The sequence below is a fragment of the Microcaecilia unicolor genome, chromosome 9, assembly GCF_901765095.1.
Source record: "Microcaecilia unicolor chromosome 9, aMicUni1.1, whole genome shotgun sequence".
In the NCBI taxonomy this organism is placed as follows: domain Eukaryota; kingdom Metazoa; phylum Chordata; class Amphibia; order Gymnophiona; family Siphonopidae; genus Microcaecilia; species Microcaecilia unicolor.
Genome location: NC_044039.1, coordinates 33,210,563 through 33,234,917, shown reverse-complemented (window position 1 = coordinate 33,234,917; position 24,355 = coordinate 33,210,563). Strand labels below are relative to the sequence as shown.

At 43.3% G+C, this 24,355-nt stretch overlaps 1 protein-coding gene across 1 annotated transcript in view; it reads left to right on the top strand.

Annotated features, from left to right (window-relative positions):
- Positions 1-24,355, top strand: part of CRY1 (cryptochrome circadian regulator 1) — an 80,489-nt gene that overhangs the window by 21,463 nt on the left and 34,671 nt on the right. Inside the window, exons 2-4 of the mRNA XM_030214154.1 lie at positions 10,322-10,430; positions 15,169-15,311; positions 17,987-18,171. Of these exons, the coding sequence (XP_030070014.1) occupies positions 10,322-10,430; positions 15,169-15,311; positions 17,987-18,171 (437 nt within the window). The remainder of the gene's footprint in view (positions 1-10,321; positions 10,431-15,168; positions 15,312-17,986; positions 18,172-24,355) is intronic.

The window sequence follows — 24,355 nt, the reverse complement described above, 5'->3', positions numbered from 1 at the left end:
ATGAAGGCAGCAGGACAAGAACAAGAAAACGCAATGAGTTTCTCTCCAGAATTTATATTATTGATGCACCGAGCCTTTGGTATGCATTAGGACTTCAGTGCAAAAACACTTAGAAGTAGAAGATTTAGGGCCCTTGGGGGACTTTGCTATCTCTTCTAAACAACCTGGATTATCCTCAAAGGAAGTCCTTGAGGTCGTAGCTTCTGTTGGGTCTTTAGAGTTTCTAGACTAAGGAGAGGATCATATTCAGGATCATAATTTTAGACACAATGGTCTTTCTTGATTTTTCAAGTTCTAATAACCCTTAAGATTTTTGTGGAACATCCTATGTCCAGTATTGAGAAGGTTCTGCTCTTCATGAGCATAAAGAATCAATCTAAAACATCATAAAGGACATGATTCAGCCAAGTGGGATTTCCTGGTTCTATGGCTAAGCTTTATCCTCTTCCAGTTAGAAGAGAAGCCTTCCTAAGGTGGAAGCTGTGGTTTAGTGGAGGGCAGAGCAGCAATGAAGTATCTTCAGTGCGGTCACATGGAGAAGTATCCCATTAGGCAGCAGTTTATTGAGGTTATGTGGCTAGAGTGTGTATGTGTTGCAGAGCTGCTTCCTGAAGTGTGTGGGGGTTTTTTGTTTATTTTAGGAGACTCACCAGATTTTAGTTTGCTGGCTGATAGATTAGATATGGGTACTTTGTATGATTTTATTAGTGCTTCAGCCAAAAACATGTCACTGCTGGTGGCTGCTTGTAGGTGTTTGTGGCTTAGGAACTGTTCTGCTGATGTAATTTCTCAAGACTAGACTCGGTAAACTTCCTTTTAAAGGAAACCTGTTTGGTGAAAACCTGGAAAACTGGTTAAGAGTTTTGTCAGAGTCTGAGACTCCCAGGCTTCTAGAAGGTCGATAGAAGGTTCATACTAGAGGCTTTTCAAGTAAATGTTTTAGGGATTCCAGGAGATAGACAGGAAGAGCAAGTGGTTCTCACTGCAGTCATTTTCCGTTTAAAAATTGGTCCATTCAGAGAGGCCAAGGGAGTCCTCGAGAAACTTCTGCCAGTGAGAAATCATGAAATCATTTGAGATTATTCTATCAGAGTTGCACCCAAATAGCCTTAAAGATGCACAGATCTGTGGTCATTTGTGATGGTTATACTTTAAAGGTCACAGATCCTCCTTCCATATGTCTTTCTAGAATAATCCTGGTGTTCTCCACTGCTTATTTATCCCTGGGCTAGCCAGGCCCTTGGTCTGACCCAATAGGGCAACTCTTATGTTATGTTGTATTTTTCTAAACTTAAAGCAAGGCTATCGGGTAGATGTTGGATGTTTGAAGGTGGTTGATTGCCTTCCGCAAAAAGGGGTTTGGGTCATTCCATCTATTTTATAATACAAAGGAAGGAGAACACGTTTCGATTGATTCTAGATTTAAAACAAGCCAACAGGGCCCCACATGTACCAGTTTCATGGATGGAAGTCTTAAGGTTGGTGGTTGTGGCAGTTCAAAAAGGAGAATTTTTGACTTCATTTGATTGTACAAAAAACGTCTTATTCCTATTTGATCAGTGCATCAGTGGCTCCTATGGTTTTGCAGTTCTAGGCCAGCATGTCCAATTTATGGTTTTTTCTTTTGGTTTTGTGACAGCTTCGAGAACCTTCTCCAAGATTATGGTAATGGTAGTGACTGCCTTGTGTAAAGAAGGGACTGGTTCATCCTACTTAGATGATTGTAGGACTTCGCATGAATCAACCAAACAGAGCTAAGAGGTCACGAGCCAAGTGGTTAAATTTCTCCAATAGGATGGGTGGACAACTTAGACCATGCCATTTGGAAGTTCAAGCAATATGATTAGCTCTCATTGATTTTAATTCCTGATTCAAAACAGTGGTTCACATCCTGTCAGACAGTGCAACAGTGGCGGCACATGTGAACAGGCAAATAGGGACAAAAAGTTGACAAGAGTTGGAGGTGATGCTGCTAATGAGCTGGGCAGAGAGCCAGTGGCGTACCAAGGGGGGGCGGTGGGGGCGCTCTGCCCCGGGTGCACACAGCTGGGGGGGGGGGGTGCCGCGCGCCTGTCGGCTCTTCGTTTTCATGCTCCCTTTGCCCCCCGGAACAGGTTACTTCCTGTTCCGGGGCAGAGGGAGCATGAAAACGAAGAGGCGCGCGGCGTGCACCCGGGGGGGGGGGTTCTTTCGCCGGGGGATTGGGGAGGTTTTCGCCGGTGGGGGGGGGGCGTCGTGCTGTTCCGGGGGGCGCTGCACCCAGGGGGCGGGGCGCATCGGCGATCCGCCCCGGGTGTCAGCCCCCCTAGGAACGCCACTGCAGAGAGCAATTTAAAGGAATCTCAGTAGCTTATACAGCTGGCATGGGCAATGTCCTGGCAGACAGGAAAACAGGAATATGGTGGATTTAGGGGAATGGATTCTGGTAGAAGGTGTTGGCAGTAGTAGTAGTATGTTGTTGAGGCTCCCCAGTCTTGGCATCTCATGGCAACAGCCCAAAGTGCAAAGGTTCCCAGATATTAAAGTCAGAAAAAAGAAGAGAAGTTTGTAGAAATAGATGCACTGGTTAAGCTGTTGGCTCTGCTGTGTTTCCTCCTTGGTCTCTGTGATAGGCATTGCAATTGAGAAGATTGAGAGGCATTGCAATCTAGTTGTATTGCTAGCCCCTAGCTGGCTGAGATGTTTATGTTATGGAGACTTGGTGAGACTTATAGTGGAGGATCCCATGAGGCTAGTAAGCAGCAAGGGGATTATGGTTCAGGGGGCGGTCAGAATGCAGGGAACGGATCAGTTTTATCTTACAAGTTATTCAGAGGACATGCATTTGTTAAGAGGATATTCCTGTAGTTAAATTATTTCTAGTAAGTCTTCTACCACCTTCATAGATTTGAAAGAGTGGAGAAGTCTTGAAGATTTGGTGTCAAGATGAGGACATTTGTTCCTTTCCATGCTTCAGTTCCTTAGATTTTGGAATTTTTATAGGGCTTGGTGCTTTTTTCTTTTGAGAGTTCAGATTTTAGCCGTGCCTTGTTTTGGTATTTAGTACAAGGTAGGTCTTCAAGTGCTCATCAGGATGCCATATGTTTCTTAAAGGATTTTAAGTTCTTAAATCCTCCTCACCACCCAGTGGTTCCTCCATGACATTTGAATCTTGCCCTGTCAGCTTTGGTTCGGGAGCTGTTAGTCTATTAAGCTGGCTTCTCTATGAAAGACCTTACTATTAAGACAGTATTCCTTGTAGCCATTTGTTCAATGAAGAGGAATTCGGAACTACAAGCTTTATCCTGTTAGGAACTCTTTCTGGTGATGCTCACTGACTCCCTCTTTTTCTTCTGAAGGTAGTTTGCTTATAAATCATATATAAGAGAGAGGAAGGGATAGTAGATGATATAGATAGGCAGACTGGCTAGGTCACATGGTCTTTATCGGCCTTCATTTTTTTTGTTTTTATTTGTGAGACACTTTACATTTCTGTTAAATAACAGCACATCACCTGAACTGAACTGTGGATGCCACAAGGATCTGTACCTATTTTATTTAATATAATAGCTGATCTACTTCAGTTGATAAGACATACTATATCTATGCCAGTGATTTATGTAGCTGCTTGTAACTTTTGAGTAAATTAATAGTAACTCTGAAATGGGTAAAAAAAAAAAACACTGTGCATTAATTCAAGCAAGACAGATTTGGGTTTCTAACATGGAGAGAGGTACCTGAAAATACCATTTGGAAAGTATGAACTCCCCCTAAAATTTCAGGTCAGGAATCTTGGAATAGCGCTAGACTGGTCGTTTACTTTGGTCCCACAAATTCAAGCAGCCTTTAAAAATGACTTCTGTCGCCTGCTGTAATTTCAAAATCTTCTTAATATATAAAAAAAAGATGATTCGTAACACAGTGGTCCATGCCATGATATTGCCATGTCTAGACTACTGTGATTCTCTGTATGTTGGTAAACCAAATAGTTTACATCTGTTACTAATTCAGAATGCTACCACACTACTGATAGCCCCTCTACATGGCTTTGAGTCTTCTAAGATCCTCTCAAGGAGCATCACTGTTACTGTCATCAGAAGAAATTGCACAATGTGATATCTGCCAATGAGCTGTCTCAGGAGTAGCCCCTGCACTATGGAACTCACTCCTAAAAGGCCTATGCTTAATTCAAGACTAATCTCTACTTCAGGAAGCAGGTGAAAGCCTGGCTGTTCTCCCAATCCTTCAATATATGCGGCAACTGATTATCCACTCGCTCAGTATCTTTGTCACACACCTTGTCACTAAGACCAGTTTTACATTCCTTATTTATTTCTACATAGAATATGCCTTCAGTTTAGCCACTTATCTGTTTACTTGTACAGATATGAGCATTATAAATATTGTTTGAATGCTCTAATGCATGCCTCTTGATGTGTTATTTCTTTTATGCTGACGTATTTCATATCTGTTATATAAATGGTCTAATACATTGCTTATTAAGGGGTTTTGTTCGAATGCACAACATTCTTTGTGCTGCCTATAATTGATGTTGCCATACTGTGACAGACTGAAGATCCATCAAGCCTAGTATCCTGTTTCCAACAGTGGCCAATCCAGGTCACAAGCACCTAGCAAGATCCCAAAACAGTACAATACATTTTTTGCTGCTTATCCTAGAAATAAGAACTGAATTTTCCAAAGTCCATCTTAATGGCTTATGGACTTTTCTTTTAGGAAGCTATCCAGACCTTTTTTTAAACCCTGCTAAGCTAACTGCTTTTAACACATTCTGTGGCAACAAATTCCAGAGTTTTAATTACATGAAATGAAAAGATGGCACAGCCAATAAATTTGTTGTAGCTTAGAGCAGAGATCGGGATGGCTGGTGCAAGTGCAGACTTGAGGAGATTACTGTGGATGCATTATTCGTCAAAACTATAAGAACTAATAATAAAATTTTGTAACCAATTCTGAATTCAATTGGTAACCAGTGCAAATGAATCAAAATAGGAGAAATATGATCAAACCTCAATAATCCAGTTAATACACATACTGCTGCTATTTGTAAAGATGTTTGTTTATGTGAGTGTATTGAAGTCTGTTTTCATCAAAAATCCGTATTCCTTAGTGCAGCAGCAGATGAATCCAGTAACTGGTGGATTGTGTAAGTCTACCAGCAGGTGGAGATAGAGATTACTAAACTGTAGTGAGTGATACCCTGTTTCCCCCAAAATAAGACCTAGTAGAGGTTTTGCTGAATTGCTAAATATAAGGCCTCCCCCAAAAGTAAGACCTAGCAAAGTTTTTGGTTGGCCCCGATGGGACATGGACACAGAAACCTTAATTTTTTTTGCTGCAACCCAAAGACGAAATAACATAAAAGAAATGCAAGAAACAAGACTGAGGTGGAAAATCTATCGTCCAGCGGACTCCTACCATCCTCCTTCATGCTTTTGTGAAGATCAACTACCGGTAAGTGAGCCCGGAAAGAAAAGAAACATCCCCCTTGCAGAAATAATAAAAGAAAAGAAAATGAGTAACCGAGCCCTTTCGGCGCTGCTCCATCGCCCAAGGGTTAAGTCAGACTAGAAGGATGGAAAGTGTTGCGAATGTACAGGAGGAGTGCATAAAGTGCCACCAACGGGGAACGGAGCTACCGTAGAATTTTTTTTTTAACGTTTGTAATACGGTAGGGATGATCCTGCGTCCTAAGCCCTCTCACAACCTCCCGAGACCCCCAGCCCGGCCCGGGCGGCTCTGCTCCACACGAGTCCTGCGGTCACTGTGGGCAGATAGGCGAGCCACAGCCTACTCCTGCAGGATACCGCCCCCCACTTCAATACTGTTCCTGACCGCCACAGTCCCCCGACTACTCCCGAATAAGACATCCCCTGAAAATAAGACCTAGCGCATCTTTGGGAGCAAAAATTAATATAAGACACTGTCTTATTTTCGGGGAAACAAGGTACTGGGTGACCAGCCCCTCTATCAGCTAGTGTATGTGTATCTCCATCAGGTGGTGGATGGATTCTTACCAGTTCCTGGAGTCTTCTGTTATTCAGGGACATGGCTGCCGAGAGATTAAGCTGGGCCCGGGGAAAGGCCGCCCCGCCTCCGCCCCCACCGCTGCAGTCTTCGGTCTCTCCTACCTTGGCTCCGGGCCCCCTGCATTCAAAGCGGCAGTCACAGATCGCCTCTCTTCTGGCTTTCCCTCCCTGTGTCCCACCCTCGTCTGATGTAACTTTCAGTTTCCGCGAGGGCGGGACACAGAGGGGGAAGCCAAAAGAGAGGCGATCTGTGACTGCCGCTTTGAATGCAGGGGGCCTGGACCTGAGGAGGCAGGCAGGTGAGACCGGGGACTTCAGTGCCGATGGCCTGGCCCGGGCCTGGGGAATTCCCCCCCCCCCCCCCCCCCCCCCCTCTCGGCGGCCCTGTTCAGGGACTACTCCTGGGCTACATTTTCCGTGCTCCTCTTGCTTCTCATCCTCATGTAGTGTGTTTGAAACCTACGGTGTTTCTTCCTTGTCCGGCTTGGAGTCTCTCCTTAGTCTTGTGAGCGCTGCAGGCCCATCTGTTTGAGCCTCTACAGGCAGCTGCAGTGAGGGATCTCAATCTTCAGGCAGGGATTTTGGTGGCCATTTCTTCTGCTAGCACACAGTTTGAGCTGCAGGCTCTATTGCAGGGACCCTTTTCTCCTTCAGGACCAACTTAGGAAACACTGGACTAGACAAATGTAAGCATCACCATTACTTCAATGTTTCTGTGTTAATACTAAATAAAGAAGCCGCACAGTATGAAAAAAAAAATTCTTTGCTGGCATAAACCCTCTGCATAGTGGATGAAGAGAAAAACTGACCATGCCACAGTTTTTTTTTTTTCTTTAGAACTCATTCCCCACCCCACCCCCAACTAGAGACTTTAATTATGTTATTAGATAAGACACAAAAAGAGAATAATGTTGGCAGAGTACCTACAATGACCTAGCTGTTTTGTTCAGATAGTATGATTTTGCTCCCTTAGATGCTTCTCTTCTTTCTCTGTTCACAGCAAAAAGGTAAACGACAAAAGCTCAAGTAGTCATTGTATAGAAAGTACCTTAAGCAATGAGCCAATTCAAATACTCACATGCCTCATCTTTTATTTATTTATTTTATTGCACTTGTATCCCACCTTTTCCCACCTATTTGCAGGCTCAATGTGGCTTACAAAGACCTGTTATGGCAACGCCATTCCAGGGTAGAAGATACAGTTGGTATTGCAATGAGATCGAGGATGACATAGAAGAACTAAGCATGCAGTTATAAAAGGCGTCATTCAGAGTAGGTGGATTGATGAGAATTCTAGTGAAAGCCTTCTCAGTTCAACTGTATTCAAAAGCCATGTACCTGAAGATCTACAGGGAAACGAGGGATTTTTAGCTTCTGATATGCTGTTGTATAACACAACCAGAACCATGTGTTAGCACAGTAGAAACAGATAACAAGGGAGTGACAATGAGTATTGTGCAATGTATATAACACATAAATCCTGTCTGAGCTTCAATCTGCTTAAGGTTCAACAAGTATGCATAGTATGACTGCCGCCTGCAGGACGGTTAAAAAGCAGACAAAGCATGTAATAACTGACAAAATAAACTATGGACCCTCAGTGGTGGAGCAGCCGGTACTGAATATCTCGTGATAATCCATGTGCTTGATAAACATTAGGCACTATTTTAGAAGACTGAAAAATGTGTGTGTCTGGTTTTCTTTTTAAACAAGCAGAATAAGCATGCAGACATATGGCTTCAGCGATGCTTTGTTTTTGAATGGGTAGGAGAGTATGGTTGTGTGTATCCTCACTCAGCACTTAAGGGTGGGTAGGTTATAAATGAAGTAAAATTAAGAATGTGTATTTCTAGCAGATGGGGAGGGGCATATATGAATTAGAGATGTGCATGGGGAAAACGTTCAGTTTGTTTGGCTTTTCCCCCTGAGTTTTGTTTTGTTTTTTTCACTTTTTCACACATTTCATTTCACTGGAATTCAATGCACAATTTCCTTATTGTTAGCAACAAATTAATCCAGACCTTGTGGGTTATGCCCTGCCAGCAGGTGGAGATAGAGAACACAGAATCATACCGTCCCCTAAGAGGTGGTGTACAGTGAACCGCTTTGGTTATCCTCTATCTCCAGCAGGTGGAAGACGGGTCTGACAACCAATCCTGGACTTGGCTGTTGGCTGCTGTCTCCAGGACCAGGGTTTACTACTACTACTTAACATTTCTAAAGTGCTACTAGGGTTACGCAGCGCTGTACAAATTTAACATAGAAGGCCAGTCCCTGCTCAAGGAGCTTACATTCTAAAGGACAAATGTACAGACAATCAAATAGGGGTTCCTGGTGGTAGTTGAAGTGGGGGGTTTGACTTACTGAGGGGACAACTAGTAGTGCTAGGTTCCTCATCCTCCCTACCCCCAAGCTGCCTGTTTCTCTGATTTAGGTCTCCTAGTGGATGTCTTTTATGATTTGGTCTGCACTGGGTGGCGGATGGTTTCTTTAAGAAGCTTCTCAGTCAGCTGCTCTTTCGGGGGTGCCTTTCTCCCATCAGAAGGGATTGGCACTCTTGTTTAAGCAATTTTTTATATATTGCAACTGCAGATGTCTATTTGGGGGGGGGGGGGGGGGGGAGATCCAGAAAAAAATGATCAAAATATTATCCAGGATTCCTTCTCTTCTTAACCAGATCAGTTCAGACTATCAAGTTATATCCTCCTACCAGCAGAACCTAACCAGTCTCCAGCTCCATATTCAAAGGTGCAACAGCACTGGCCAGCTAGTATTTCTTCCTATAGTAGATGGGGAACAGCACTATCTAGTGCATCAGGATCTGTCAAGTCCTCAGTCTGGTAGGGCAGCTTCTCCTTAGTGACTCCCTGACTGTTGGGGAAGTGATAGTAGAATGCCTCCCCTTCTAGGGCTACCAGATTGGGCAGTCTGAGTAAGCTCTCCATGCAAGACCCCTCCTCCTGAGACACTCACAGGGCCTATGGATAACTAACACAGGTATTTGGTGCAGCAGTGCAAGGAAAATGATCTTACTGCCTTATTTAGTTGAGGAGCGCTATAGGTTCTTATTGTTTGCACTTCAACAAGAAAGACAGATCGCAGGGTACGGCAGGGAGTCAGGACTTACAGCAGTGTCTGCCTTCTTGACAGTGTGCAAGGTAGGCATGACTTGCCACATGGCTAGCTCAAAGGGTTGTGATACTCAGTGCAAGCTTTTGCTTCAGTCCCTCCCCACCCCGATCGGTGCCTGCCCCCCCCCCCCCCAAAGCTCTCCAGCCAGCTCCCTCTCCGTCTCCGTGCATCAGGCACCTGCCTACATCAGCTTCCTTCCAGCCAACTTCTGCCCCCACCCAGCTGCATCAGCTGCTTTCCTGCGAGCCCCCCCCCCCCACACCAAAAAAAGTTCCCTTTTTTCTTCTTTCCACCACCCCCCCAACATACAAAGGCATGGAGCTTCCCCAGATTCTCCCAGCATGCACATGCCCCCTTCCCATGCTATCTCCCATCTTATCCTTCTTTCCTCTCCCTCTCTTTCACTTTTCAGTATAAAAAAAGAGGAGAAGAATGGCCACACGTTGGACCACATCTTCCCTTGCCGTTGCCCCTCTGGCTCCGACTACAAAACTTGAACCATGCGGGACACTGGAGACCCACTGTTCAAATTTTGCTGTCAGAGCCATGGTAGCAAAGGAGGAGGAGGAGCAAGACCTGATGGCGTGATGCTGCTCTCATCCTGTTCAATTTCTGTGAAAAGTGCAGGAGAGGGACAGGAGACAGAGGAAAGGAGGGTAATCTAAGGGAGGTCAATGAGGGGGTGGGGAGTGCGTTGGGGTGGAGGAGAGGGAAGGAAGAAGAGGTCTTCATGGGGTGAACAGTTGTGTGGGGTTAGGGGCAGTTAGTTTCAATAGAGTTGAAACTTCTGTTACAAAGCTGAGGGGAAACGTTTTCCTTTGTGGGCTTAGTTGTATGTCGCAGACATGCGAGACCTTCTGTACCACTGTCCATAAAGAACACCTGCCACAGGTAAGTAACTTGGTTAAATAAGCTATTTTCTAGTATTACCACTTCCGTATACCTAAATGTTAGTTTACTAACAATTGTCCAAGACTATTTCACTTTACACATTATAAAAATGAATTATTTTAATTTTGGGATAGGTGCTTTTGGTGAAGTAACTTATTTAGGCTGTACTGTATGTATAATGATTCTCTTTAACTTGTTTACTAATCTTATAATATTTTGATGTTCTGTAGCAATTATGTCCCTCTTTTTTTTTTTTTTTTTTTTTTTAGGTTTCTTCTTCAGTGTCTTGAAGACCTTGATGCTAATCTAAGGAAACTAAACTCTAGATTGTTTGTGATTCGTGGGCAGCCAGCAGATGTGTTTCCCAGGCTCTTTAAGGTTTGTTCTTCTGTTAATATTGTTTTGAAATCTGTATCTATAGAATATTCACTGGTACTAGTATATCAACTTTTTAAAGCAGGGTTCCCCCAACTTTTTCAAGCCAAGTACACCCCCTAAGTCTATGAAGTGTCAACCGAGTACCCCTTCCCCCTCCCCCCCTCTCCCCCCCCCCCCCCCCCCCCCCCCCCCAGTACCTTTTTAAAGCTGTCTTAAAGAGGTTTCTGGCCCATGCCAACATCGGAGCCTTCTGTCTGACCTTCCCCGCCCGCCTATTCAGAAACAGGAAGTTGCCTCATACAGAAGGCTCCGATGTCAGCATGAACAGTGCATTGTCTCTACTTTACAGTTATTTCTTTTGCCTTTTACTTTCATTTTCTTGTTAAGTTCCCATTGTTTCATTAACTATTTTTATTGAGTTTTATTCTCTGGTTTTATGGTGTTGAGCCTCTCAGCGTTAATATCGTGTCACTCATGCATTATTTATTTATTAGTTACATTTGTATCCCACATTTTCCTACCTATTTGCAGGCTCAATGTGGCTTGCATAGTACCGTAAAGGCGTTCTCCAAGTCCAGTAGAGAAACAAATACATGGTGATGTGGTTGATTAAGGTTCAGGCACAATGGGGATCAAAGAGAGGAGAGGTTATATAGTGTCCATTACGAGCTTTGTTTTTACTGTGTTGCAGAGTGTAGGCATTTATGTTGGGTCGGTAGGGTATGCCTTTTTGAACAGATTGGTTTTTAGTGATTTCTTGAAGTTTATGTAAGTTTGGACATTTAAATGTGATGCCATGATACTCTTCTTCTCTTGGATGCCCTTTTTTCTGAACACGCTCTGTAGTTCGTAGCGAGACTTGTTGATCACAGGTTGAGAGTCAGTCTTCTTCCTTTTCTGTTTCAGTTTTATGTCTTTTAATGGGCACATTTTATCTACAGGGCAACAGATATTGCAATACGGGAAAAGGACCTCAGCGACCAAAGATGCAGATATACTTGATTTCATCTGCTTTCACATTTGATTCCTGTATCTTTGTAGAACATATTTAGCTATTTATAGTGGTATTCTTAGATCTGATTTTGTATGGGTGCTTCCTTGTGATCTAAATTCATCATATTTTGGAGTTTTAATGAATTACCAAAAGCTTTATGATTTACACAGTACTTTAAAGCAGTTTAGTGTCTGGCTATATAGACTTAATCCTCAGACCCCCATGCTACCAACACTTCTAGCTGCCCTCATGGCACCACTGACTAAGCAAACTCCATTCTCTTAGCCATCTCCTAGAGACTACCATTTGGACAACCAATGGATGTTAAATCTATTTACACCAATATCCCCCATGAAGTGGGCTGCAAGCCATTAGGATCATCACCCCAGATGCTGCTACAGCTGACCTGGCCATGAAACTCTGCCACTTTATCCTCACAAGTATTTTAGTTTTGAAAAGGACTTGTACATGCAAGACAGTGATACTCATCCAACAAAATCTTAGTAAAAGGGCCCTATGTGACCTTAAAAGTAGCCATACGCTAACAAAAGGACTTCAAAAGGATACTCGAGCATGAAACTGTTGAGCTGGAACTCAGCAAAAAGCTCAACACCATCAACCTAGACCTTGCAGCCATAATCTAAGACACAACTATCAGATTTTACATCTATGCAGATGATATTTTGCTTATTTCCACTCGGGATCCATCGTTCCGTCTACCCTTCAGACCGGTCTTAATAAAGTTGACAATGGGATCGGGTCCAACCAACTGTGACGATGGTGGTGCTGAAAACAATAGGGTATCCAGTGTTTCCTAGTTTATTTTGGGTAACAGAATATACCAGGTTGAGGTTCCTGGGGTACATCCAGGCGAATTTGTTCATGCACTTCAGTGGGGAATCTCTTCAGGGATTGGGTGGTAGTTCTGGTTTTCTTTAGTGGGGTGTGAAAGCATGGGTTTGTTAGATGTTTTGGAGAATTGTCTCTTCTCATGTATAGTCCAGTCTGTTCATGATGAATATGGCTCCTCCTTTGCCAGCTTCTTTGATAAGGATATCAGGATTGTTTGAGGCTGTGGATTGCTTTCTGCTCCAATTGAATTTCAAGCTAAGCTGCCTTTGCAGGGTCATGGCACAACTCATAGCATCAGAACCATGGCTGCGTTGGTAACCCACCTGAGGTCATCCTGTATCAAGGAGATCTGCAAGGCTGCAACATGTTCTTTGATCCACAGAACAGCCAATTTGGTCGAGCAGTACTGCAGAATCTATTTGTTGTCTAAAATGCAACTTCATCCTCAAGCCCATTATTTTTGAGTTCCAGACTGCATCTTCATATCCAGTTTTGTTTTTAGGTTGATTGTTTAGGCCTTTCCATTACAAGTGTCCATTACAAGTTCCTATTGTCCTAGTGTTGTTTTTGGTGAGCCTGATAGCTAGGGATTCCCAGTTGTGAGATGATGTGGCCCGCTTGTCCAAAGTTACTTACCTGTAGCAGATGTTTTCTGTGAGGACAGCAGGCCAATCATTCTCACAAACTCTCCCTCCTCCCCTCGGAATTGTCTTTTCCAGCTATGTCATTAGACTGCTGGTCCCAAGCTCGCACATCGAGTGGGAAGGTAACCGTGCATGCATGGTGGGATGCTGCCAAAGGCCTCTTAGAGAGACAAAGTGCTGGGCAGTGTCTGCACCGGGCTCCGTCGATTGACGTCACCCAGTTGTAATAATGATTGGCCTGCTGTCTTCGAACACTTTCTACAGGTAAGTAACTTCACTTTATGGGAACGTGTGTATATTGTTAGATCTGAGGTCAAGGCGTATTTTGATAGATCTGAGTTCAAGCAGGAAAGCAAGTCCTCACAGCATGGGTAATATCACAGTTGAAGTCCCCATACAGGAACACTGCTCTAGTTTTGATCTCTCTCAAAGCTTTTGAACCGCCTTACTGCACACACATGCCAGTTCTCTCCTGTCATTGTCGACAAGACCGCCTGTCTTCATCTTTCCGCGAAGACATTCGGATGGACATCACCAAAGTGCCCTGTCAAGATTTCTTCTTGCGATTTCTGCTAATTATTTACTTATTTTTGTAAGATTTCTTCAGTTCTATTGCTTTCATATGTGGTTCCTAAGTCCTGGTAGCACCTTAGAATCAATTGAAAATGTAACTAAGTTTATTTTCTATTTTTGCATCCACTTAGTGTAGGCCTTGATTAAAGGACCAGGGGCACCCTGGTCAGATAGTTTTTAAAGGTCAAAGTTGTTTGATTTCATTGCAGCTGTGTTTTTCAGCAACATATCCCTAAAGAGTCCCCAGTGGCTTTAAAAAAAAGTGCATCCAGTGCACAAGATCTCATCTCTTGTGGATGCACAAAATTGGTGCTTGAAGTGTCTTGAGCCCAACCTTGAACTGTCTTGATGCAAATTGTGTTCAGATCGATCTTCAGGGTCAAGAAAAGTAACGCAAAGTTAATTGGTGTCAGGAAGTCCAGTCCATCAACCTCAGGTCTCCATGGGTCCCAGAACTGCAGTAGACACGGGAGATGTATCAACATTCAGAGTGTATCAATGACAACATCAATCATCAGTAGAGGCCAACAAGTTCATTCATGCTTAGTCCTGCCTGAAGAGGAGGAAAGGTTCATCCATCATTCTTCCAGAGTGCATGGATATCTCACGTCATCAGAGCATGGCATTGAGAACATTGAAACACTGAGGTCAGCAGTATCCTTGACGTGCTCCCAATGTAAAAACTGCTCATCCTCATTGGTATTGGAGATCAGGCATCCAGTAACATCTCGAGCGACTCAGGAGGACATAACCACCCGTACCATATTCTTCACATCTTTGTTGATGGCATCCTTTGAGGAGCAGCTCATGAGTTTTGATGAGTGGATGCAGCATTTCTTTGCTTGGTTCAACACTGTGGCTTTGACATTGTCAGTGCATGGAAAGATCCAGCCAGTCCTCTAGACTTGCTCACTGCCTACAGGAGAGTCATCGACATCAAGGACCTTGGAGTTGGTGGCAGTGCACTAGAGGAGGAAACTTCTTCTCAGTCAATGTTTTGAGGTACATTCATGAAGCAGCATTAGGGCCTTCGCACGGGTATTAGGGCTGTTAACACATGTGAAGGGAATTAACGTGCTCTAAATTCTAAGAAGCCCATTTTATACTTATGGGCTTCTTAGCATTTAGTGTATGTTAAGGCCCTATTGCTGCTTGATGAATTCGCCCTTAAGTGACTGGAATCTGGTCCCTTGATCAGATCATAATTTATGTAATTTGTTAGATTCACATCCTCATCCTCAAAAGAGAACTTTTAAGGGGAAGATCTGTAAGGAGGCTTTTTGGAGTCGTGTTATTCCTTTCTTTGAACACTGTTGTAGATCCAGAAACACTTCTATCAAATTTGAAGAATATTGCTACTGCATTGGATACTGTAGAACCATTGCAAACTACATCCATTTTCCTCGGATCCCATTTTATGAAATGGAACCTATTTACCAATAATACACTTTTGTAAATCCAGCCCTTAGTTCTAAGTTGCCTTTCACAAAAAAAAAAAAAAAGCACTCGAGGTAAGGTACAGTATAAGCAAATATAAACATAGTGCTGCATATCTGTTAATGTGGAAAATTGTTTTAACCTTAATCCACAAGGTTTTTTTCTCTCCATTTTCAGATTGCTCCTTTTTTTGCTTTTAATATCTAGCTTCTAATATTTACTGATGTATTTTCATCAGGAATGGAAAATTGCAAAACTTTCTATTGAATATGATTCTGAGCCATTTGGAAAGGACAGAGATGCAGCAATTAAGAAGCTGGCAAGTGAGGCTGGAGTGGAAGTCATTGTGCGAATTTCACATACACTGTATGACTTAGACAAGTAAGTAAAGGATTTTTAAAGCTTAATTCCTTTTTCATGTGCACACCCTGAGCAAGAGGGATGAACCTAGTACCATTTAAAGTGTGGTGTGGCAAATGTTGTTGTTGTTGTTGTTTTTTTTTTCCTTTTTTTTCTTTTTTTTAACCATTGTTCTGAGAAACAAAGGGATAACCCAGGCAAAAAAAAGAGGAAGACAGGGAAGAAAGATGAGAAGAAAAGGAAAGTGAAGGCCAACGAGAGAGGGGACAGGTGCTCCCCCAAACAGGAGTTAAGGGGCTCCAACATAACATCTCCCGTCGTCCCTAATGGTGGTGGTGGTGATGGTGTTGCTGGGATCTCCTGTTCCTCACAAAACAAAGGTTCAGTGGCTACAACATAACATCTTCCAATTCCCAGAAAAAAAAAAAAATCACTGCTCCCTCCCCCTCCTCTTTAATTCTGGACACTGTATATGAAGCAGCTTCCTCCTTTCTCTCCCTGCCACCTCATCTTCCACCCAGCAGCAGTTCCTTACCATCATGATTTCCCTTGCACACTCTGCCAGCAGCTTCTGTTTCTGGACTTTATTCCTACCTCATCCCTCCCCCTTAAGTCTCCTCTCTCTTCCCTTCTCGCTGGTCATTTTAATACCCCTGTTCACCAGCACTTCTCTCCTTCTCTCCCTCCTGCTCTCAACTCCCTCCATTCCACTATCTTGTGATCACTAGGATCCTCTGCCCAAACCTCTTCTCCTAGTGTCAACAGTGCCTAGCAGCTTCTCACTTATTCTCATTTCCTCTTTCTTTTTTTCTGCTCCTGCCCACCACCCCTTCTTTCCCATTTTCTCCTTTCCACCCCCCTTCCCACCGCCAGTATTCCCTGTCTACCCACTCTCTCTGTAATCTTTCTCCCAGTTGCTTGCATCCTGCCTTCTCTCAAAAAAGATATAGTGGAATTAGAAAAGGTGCAGAGAAGGGTGACGAAAATGATAAAGGGGATAGGACGACTTCCCTATGAGGAAAGGCTAAAGTGGCTAGGGCTATTCAGCTTGGAGAAAAGGCGGCTGAGGGGGAGATATGATAGAGGTCTATAAAATAATGAGTGGAATGGAACACGTAAATGTGAAGCGTCTGTTTACGCTTTCCAAAAATACTAGGACTAGGGGATATGCGATGAAGCTACTACAATGTAGTAAATTTAAAACAAATTGGAGAAAATATTTCTTCACTCAACGTGTAATTAAACTCTGGAATTCATTACTAGAGAATGTGGTAAAGGCGGTTAGCTTAGCAGAGTTTAAAAAAGGTTTGGACGGCTTCCTAAAGAGAAAGTCCATAGACCATTATTAAATGGACTTGGTGAGAATCCACTATTTCTGCTATTAGCAGTATAAAATGTTTTGTACTTTTTTTGGATCTTGCCAAGTATTTGTGACCTGGATTGGCCACTGTTGGAAACAGGATGCTGGGCATGATGGACCTTTGGTCTTTCCCAGTATGGCAATACTTATGTACTTCCCTTCTGACTTAGATGCAAATAATGGGAGCCCTGTGACCCCGGCATAAACTCTCTTAGCTCTCTTGTCACTATTTTGCTTCCCACCAGCAGGCAGGCTGAATACCCTTTTCTCCCCCATTCTCTCTTCTTGAGCCCCACTCCCATCTCCTCATCTGTCTCCCTTGCATTCCCCCTTCTGTTCCCACTCCCTGTTTTCTTGTCTCAGACTCCCTTCTTTTTGCACGTTACCAAAACTGTCCCTTCGCCCACAAAACTCCTCTTGTCCCCATCATGTTTTTCCTTTTTTTCCCAAATTCCCCCCTTTCTGTTCAGCTCCCTCTATCCATATGTATTTCAGCCCATACTCTTTTCTCTATCACACACTATCTCCTCTCTCTTCCCAGTACCAGATTTCCCTTTTCTGACTCGCTCCCAACATGTTGGCCAAAAAAGGGTGACTTTTGACCATCTTCCTACATCTTCTTTTGGATGAGGTGGGAACAGAGTCCAGTGGCAGCAACAGCAATGGTAGATTCAGAGCAGTGGGATGTAGTGCTCTCAACCATGAGGCGAAAAGCATAGAGAAGGAAGCAGAGAAAGCAAAGTAGCTCTAGCTCTGTCTGCCATCTCCTACACACACAAATGCACACACATCGAGGATTAACAATTATTAGGGTCCCAAAGGGCACAAACACTTAATAGTAGGTTAGTCCAAACCAAAAACAGCTCAGCAGCTAGCAGCAGGATTCCCAAACAAAAAGAGTGTTGAGTTTGTGCCCTTTGGGACCCAAATAGTTGTTGATCCTTGACGTAGCCTCTAGAGAGGCGAAACGTGTCCATGTCGGGTTGCGTATTAAAGTGTCAAGAATAAAAGCCTTTTAACTTTTGAAGATGTGTCCTGCTTTTGTGGACTGCACTCTTTTTTTCTTTTTTTTTTTTTTTTTTCCTGCAGAACTTTTGTTGTTTCTTCTGCATTTCCTTGAAATATTTAAACATACATATTGACTTAGGGCTAATTAATGCTAATTTGAAGGATCTCAGACCAGATATTTTAACGTTGTTGGAGTAAAATTACTCTGGAATACCAGCATGAACAAAAATGTTATCTACTGGTGTATTTCAGCATCAAAGGATATTCTAAAAGTCAATAATTTTATATCGGTAAGGGTTAAACAGAGGTCTTTTCTTTTTCTTATCAGAATTATTGAGCTGAATGGTGGACAGCCACCTCTGACATATAAAAGATTCCAGACTTTAATTAGCAGAATGGAGCCACTGGAGATGCCAGTGGAGACCATCACATCAGAAGTGATGGAGACATGTACTACTCCAGTATCTGATGACCATGATGAGAAATACGGTGTTCCATCGCTGGAAGAGCTAGGTATATTTCTGTATGGTTATTAGTAATGTTTTGCGCTGTAAAGAGAGTAGATCATCATGTCTGATAAAATGTTTATCAACAATAGTGGTTTTTAATGGGATTACACGTTTACTAATGTGAAAGCTTTTTGTTTACTTATTATTAATGAAACAAAAGGTTTAATTTTTTTATGGTTCCAGTGACACCCTTAATTAAGGTTCTGTTGATGCTGCCATTTTGTGCACCATTTTTTGAATATCAGTGTTTTTGGCAGTTTAAAATCACTGTTGGATTCTTGCAGTTTAAATTGCTAAATTAGAAATATTTTTAAAATGGTGCATACTGCTTAAACTAATACTCCAGCACCATAATAAAACTAGGTTGCCTGGTTTTGAATGTGGTGGTTCTTGAGCTGTATTTTAGCTGCATTCCACAGTGTGTATTACTACTGTCTTACTACTTTCCTTTAGGTATCCATGGCTTGCTTTGAACTCAAACTTTCCCTCTCTTCAAATCTAGCCCTTTTGTCTTGCCAAGACTAAAATTACTTTTTACCAATAACGTTTACTTTTTTAGATCCTTCTTTTTTGGGGGAGACTTCTCTTTCTGAGACTTGAGCTTGACTTTTAACACACATTCCTTAGCATTGGCTTCACTGTTCTGCACAAGTGGGTGTTAAACTCTCCTACCAGCAGATAGAGAGAAAAATACTGACTTTTTATCAGTGGCCTTACTAGTATTAGCTGGTGGTGCTCCCTGGAAAGTTCCTGTATTTTTTTCTACATCAGTAGATGATAGGTTGTGCTGTCTGGTGCTCCTGTACATTCTGCTGGCCTTGGCCGCACAGCTTGATTGAGTCTAAGGGCTGTTCCAGGTTATCCAGTCCGTGGACTAGACCTGGTTAACTGTGGGGCTTGGCTCTTCTGCCCCCTGTTGTATTTCTTAGCATCTGCTGGGTGGGCTAGTGACTCGGTCCTGCATGAACCTTCCCAAGGGGTACAAGTCTCCATCCCTCGCACCCCTCCTTAATCATTCACCCTGTTTGGGTGTCCTTCCCTGGGCTCATCTGGAGCTACCAGACATAATAAATTTTGAAAAAATATATCCTAATTGATTTGCAGGGAGCAGGGAATAAAGATTTTGCTGACAAAAAAAAAACACAAAGAAACAAAAGATCTCACCCAAGAGAGCAAGAGGATCTGCGGAGACGCCGGAGCCCCAGTCCTGAGTAGGCTTGTGCGACTAGGCAGGCCTAGACACACTGGCTATGTGGCCAGGCATGCCTGCAAGCAAATGCTGCGGTGTCTGCAAGAGATGGCAGATTAGCACATCTGTCGGCTGTCTGCCCCTCCTGTAATGGGCTCTTTCTGACTTCAGAAATAGCCCCAAGGAGGTGGGGGGTCAGGGGCCGCTGGAGCTTGCCTCTTCTTGCTCCAAGGCATCAGGACCCGCAGTTACCTGCCTGATGCTAGCAGAGTGGAAGCCTCCAGATGGAGCTTTCAAGGGGGCTTGGGCTCTCGATCGCCTTTATTCCTTCACTCCTGAGAAGGTGGCATATTGGGCATACCTTAAGGTAGACATCTCGTTACAGCAGTCAGCAAGGCAACCATTGTCCCTGTTCATGGTGGCTTGGCCCTTGGAGAGCTCCACAATAAGTGGGTGGAGCAGCAGTTGAGGTTAGCCTTTTTGGTAGGGACCTTCTGTCGTGGCTATGTGTCATGCTGAGCTGGCTGCAGCAGCTGCTAGAGTCTGTGGAAGTTTCCTGCCTAGAGCCTGGAGTGGCCTTCTTGGCAGATGTCTTGTATGATCTGGTCTGCCTGGCCTTTCAGTCAGTATGCTTGGCTGTGGGTGGCCGTTGCTGACTGAGGCTCCACCACTGGATGGTGTATGTGGCATCCCAAGAAGCTTCTTAGTCAGCAGTTCTTTTGAGGGAGCTTCCTATTTGGGTAGGATCTATAGAAGCTAGTGAAGACTATGGGGGAGGCTAGACCCATTCATTTCCCTGAGCTGAGGCCAAAGGGTTCACAGAGGTTCTCCGCTTCCAGAGGTCTTTTTAGGTGGACAAGCTGTTTCCAGACAGCCTGACATGATCTGATGCAGGCATCTACCTCATGGAAGCCCTTTCAGTCGGGCTCCTTTCGGGGCCCTAGGAAAGCCAATCCTCCAGCTGCTAGAGGCAGAGCTCCAGAAGCCTGTCCTGCCCAGTGAGGATGCGCCGGATCCCTCGCCACTGCAAGCAGGCCCACATCACCTCCGACCAATGGGTTCTAGAGGTGGTTGAGAAGGGATACGCCCTGGAGCTTGCCCGCTCTGTACCCCATTGGCTCAGAGCAAAAATGCCAGTTGTCGCACTTACTCTCAAGCATCTTTTGGAGCTCTGAGCTGGTGCCTCACAAAGAGTGCTGTCCTTGACTGTTATTCATGGTCCCCAAGAAAGGGCAGTTCCTTCCGTTCCATTCTGGTCTTGAAGGGGGTACCATGCCTGCCCGCAGGTTCAGCATTTTTGCATGGAAACCCTCAAGTCTGTGATCGCCTCTGTTCAACCAAGCAAGTTCCTGATGTTCCTGGCCCTCACAAGAGTCCTATCTCCCCATTCCCATCACAGGGGTTATCTTCACTTCTGTGTTCTTGGGTGTTTGATTTGCCTACTCTTCCCCCCCCCCCCCCCCCCCCCCCCCATGCCTTTTCCAAGTTTATAATAATGGTGGTTGCTGCTTCTCTGTGTTCCATGGCGGTGATGATGGAGATAGTGCCTTGGGCGAAGGCTCACATGCAGCCCCTGCAGTGGGCCGTGTTGTCTCGGCAGGCTCCAGTCTCTCATGACTTCCACTGTCCTCTGCCTCTTTCACCCAAGGTGAGAATCTGTCTGTCTTGGTGAGACAGCACAGTTGCTGCTTGATTTCCCCCCCCCCCCCCCCCCCCCCTCCCTAGTGGGTATTTGTAGCCACAGATAAGTCTCCTGGGTTGGGGAGCTCATTGCCTGGCCCGTGTGACTCAGGGTACCTGGACCCCACAGGAGGTGGCCTGGTTCATCAATTGTCTGGAGACCTGGGCGGGTCACCTGACCGTGTTGGATTTTCTGCTGCTCCTTCAGGGGAAGGCAGTCAGGGTAATGTCTGATGCCACTATTGTGGCTTACATAACAAACAGGGAGGTACCAGGAGTTGGGAAGTAGCCTTGGAAACAGCATGCCTCTGTTAGTAGGTGGAGAGACACGTGCAAGCAGACTCTCAGTCATGCTGTCTTGAATCTGAAGGAGTGGGAGCTGGGGCAGCAGGCCCTTCATCTCATCCTAGACCACTGTTGCCCTCTGCGATTCAATCTGATGACTTCTGCAGTCAATGCTATATCCTGGAGTATGCAGGGTAGCAAGTGCCACTCTGGTGTTATGCTAGCCTTCCGTTCCTTGCAGCTGCAGAGGTTGATGGGGCATGGGTGCATTACAAAAAGGGACCTTCTACTTTGGCAGATGCATACTGGATCTTACCAGGGAGTGCCACCAGCTAATATTGGTAAGGTCACTGATAAAACTTTTTTTTTCTCTACCTCCATCTGCTGGTAGGAGGGGATAACACCCTTCCTGTGCTGAACAGTGTAGCTGACTAAAGAAAGAAAATTATCAGGTAAAACAGATTTTTCCTTGAGATGATTAGTTTGCTCAATCAAGTATGCGAGAGAATTTGTGCTTCCATCACTTTAACACTAAAACTAAGCAGCATTGTGATACAGTGAACCAGCTGAAGAACAAAACAGATGACAAGTCAGAAGTACAGGGGATGTGGGGAGTACAAAAATATCATCTAAAGGTGAAATTTCTGATGTCCATGTCTCTTATTTAGGTTAACCGTATAGGATTTGTTTGAAGGTAATAATAAAAATAATGGCAGCTAGGAAAAGGGAAACTTTTTTTTGTTTTTCTCTTACAGCCCTTTGGAAAAGGAAGGAAGTGCCATTTTGTAGGCTGTGAAGTATAGAGAAGAAAAATTGGCAGCTATCTTAGAACTTTAGATTTTTCCACTTTAAAAAGATCCCCCTGATACTCCATCTTACATTGGAATACATACTGGCATGCACTCGAATAGCCCCTTTTCAAAGCCACAAAAATAGGGAACTTTAAAAGATATCTACCTTCTCCTTGGTCAGTAGTTATATATGTAGTTCAAGATAACATCAAACCTGTTAAGTTATTTTCTGTTTTAAAGATTAAGATTAAATTGGGTTTTGAATGTAATTTTCATGGGATCCATATTTTGTAAAAAGTGATGTTAACATTCTCACATGTAAAGCAGCATTTTACTAAATTATAATTACACATTGCACATGTGCATTAATTATTTTAGTGAATTTATATGAAAATCTGTTTTTATTTTCTAATTAGTAAGGATATATATAATCTCCATATGAGTTGAACTTCATATAGCAAAACGCAAGATTATTTTGTAGTGGTGATCTTGTCTTCAGTAGCATACATTGCTATATCCAGAGTAGAAGAGCTCTCCCTTAAAGGAGAATGATACTTTGTTCTATATATATTTACCTCCTTAACTGATTGTACAGCTTCAAAATCATACCATTAATTTTGAACATGATAAAACTAAGCCACTAAGGCCCCAGACCCTCTGGAAGAAACAAACTTGCCATATTGTTGTTTGCATCATCATTTAACTTCATGGCTTGTTTTTTCGTACGGTTAGTCACATTGTAATGTCAACAGGTTGTTCAGTTAGGCTAGCTTGACAATTTATCTTCAAAGCAAAGTCTTTAAATCCTGGGCACAATGAGGCTTGCTTACCCTTCTCGTTTCCTTTCAGCTTTGTTTCTATTCTGTTTTGGTATGTGTTCCCCTCAGTGCTTGGGTTTTAGAGCCTTAACGTAAATTTCCCTGCTGTTGAGGCTTTAAGTTACAATCTTAGGTTTATTAAATTTCTCTTTATATGAAAGATATAACCTGTTTAACTCTTTGGGTGCCACATTGCCAGCAATGGGATACATGTCGGAAAATCTGATGTGTGTTACACAGGAGTATTTTAAACCAAGTTTGTATTTCGCTATAGGAATAATTATGGGTCCCCATCAGAAAGCTACTTTTAAAACAATGGTAAATGCCACAAGCTTTAAGAAATCCACAACTCAGACCCTGACTGGAAGTTTTTTCACCTGGTGGCAGCTAGTGTCTGGTTGTAGTTCAGGGTCAGGCTCGGCCATTTCTTTCATGTTTCTTGAAACTGTTGAGACTAATTTTCACTTAATGTGTACTAGTAGACTAGAACTGATGGAATTTATCATTTTCTGAGAATATTGTTATCAAAACTTTATGCGCACAAAGCTAAGAAGGTCCCTTCTCCAGGCCATTTGATGAGTCAATGAGATGCTTTATACAGTCAGATAGGGACTCATGGTTATTTGTAATATATTGAAATGACCAGTTTAGAGATGGAACTAAGCATCCTAATACCTTGTGTAGGTGGAAAAGTTGAGGCTGGTAGACGACACCAAATGATCAGCCTAAGAAAAGTATTTTTTTAAGTGGCTTTCAAATAACTTCTTATCATTTTCTTGCCACATGAAGTAGCTGAAGTTTTTAACTTGTTTACTAGATGGAGCACGGAATTAAAATAGGAAAATATGGAAACTGATACATGAATATCTGAGAACTGTTAGAGGAGAAAAGCGGCATCAGGATAAGAAAAAAGGATTTCATAAAATATTATACCAGCCTAACATAAGGCACCTCAATGTAGCAACTTTTATTGCAGTACCTGACGCTAACTGCCACTTTTGTAATGCTGTATGAATCGGGATTTTTCTGGAATACAGTAAAACACAATTAGTTTTCATGGTGTTTGTTTTACTCATATGTCCAGCAAATCAGTTTCTCTTGTAATAGTGGAAAATAATTTCAATTTCTTGGTGAATAGCTTTGTAATTTTCAATAGAAGGAATTTGAAAGTTTCTTTTTGCCAGGATCTCTTATTAGACAGTCAGTTTGATGCCTTTAGTCTTGAATGGTTGCATCACTCCCCGCTGAATGTACAGCGATCAGGTGATGCCAACTTCTCCAGCTGCCCCTGGATCATTGAGAAGAGAATCCCAGATGGGGGGGGGGGGGGGGTTAATGTTTTATTAAAAGAAAATGGCATGATATGGCAGGGCATACCTCGTATATCAATGTAACACTGTGGTAGAGTGGTAAAGGAATTGATTT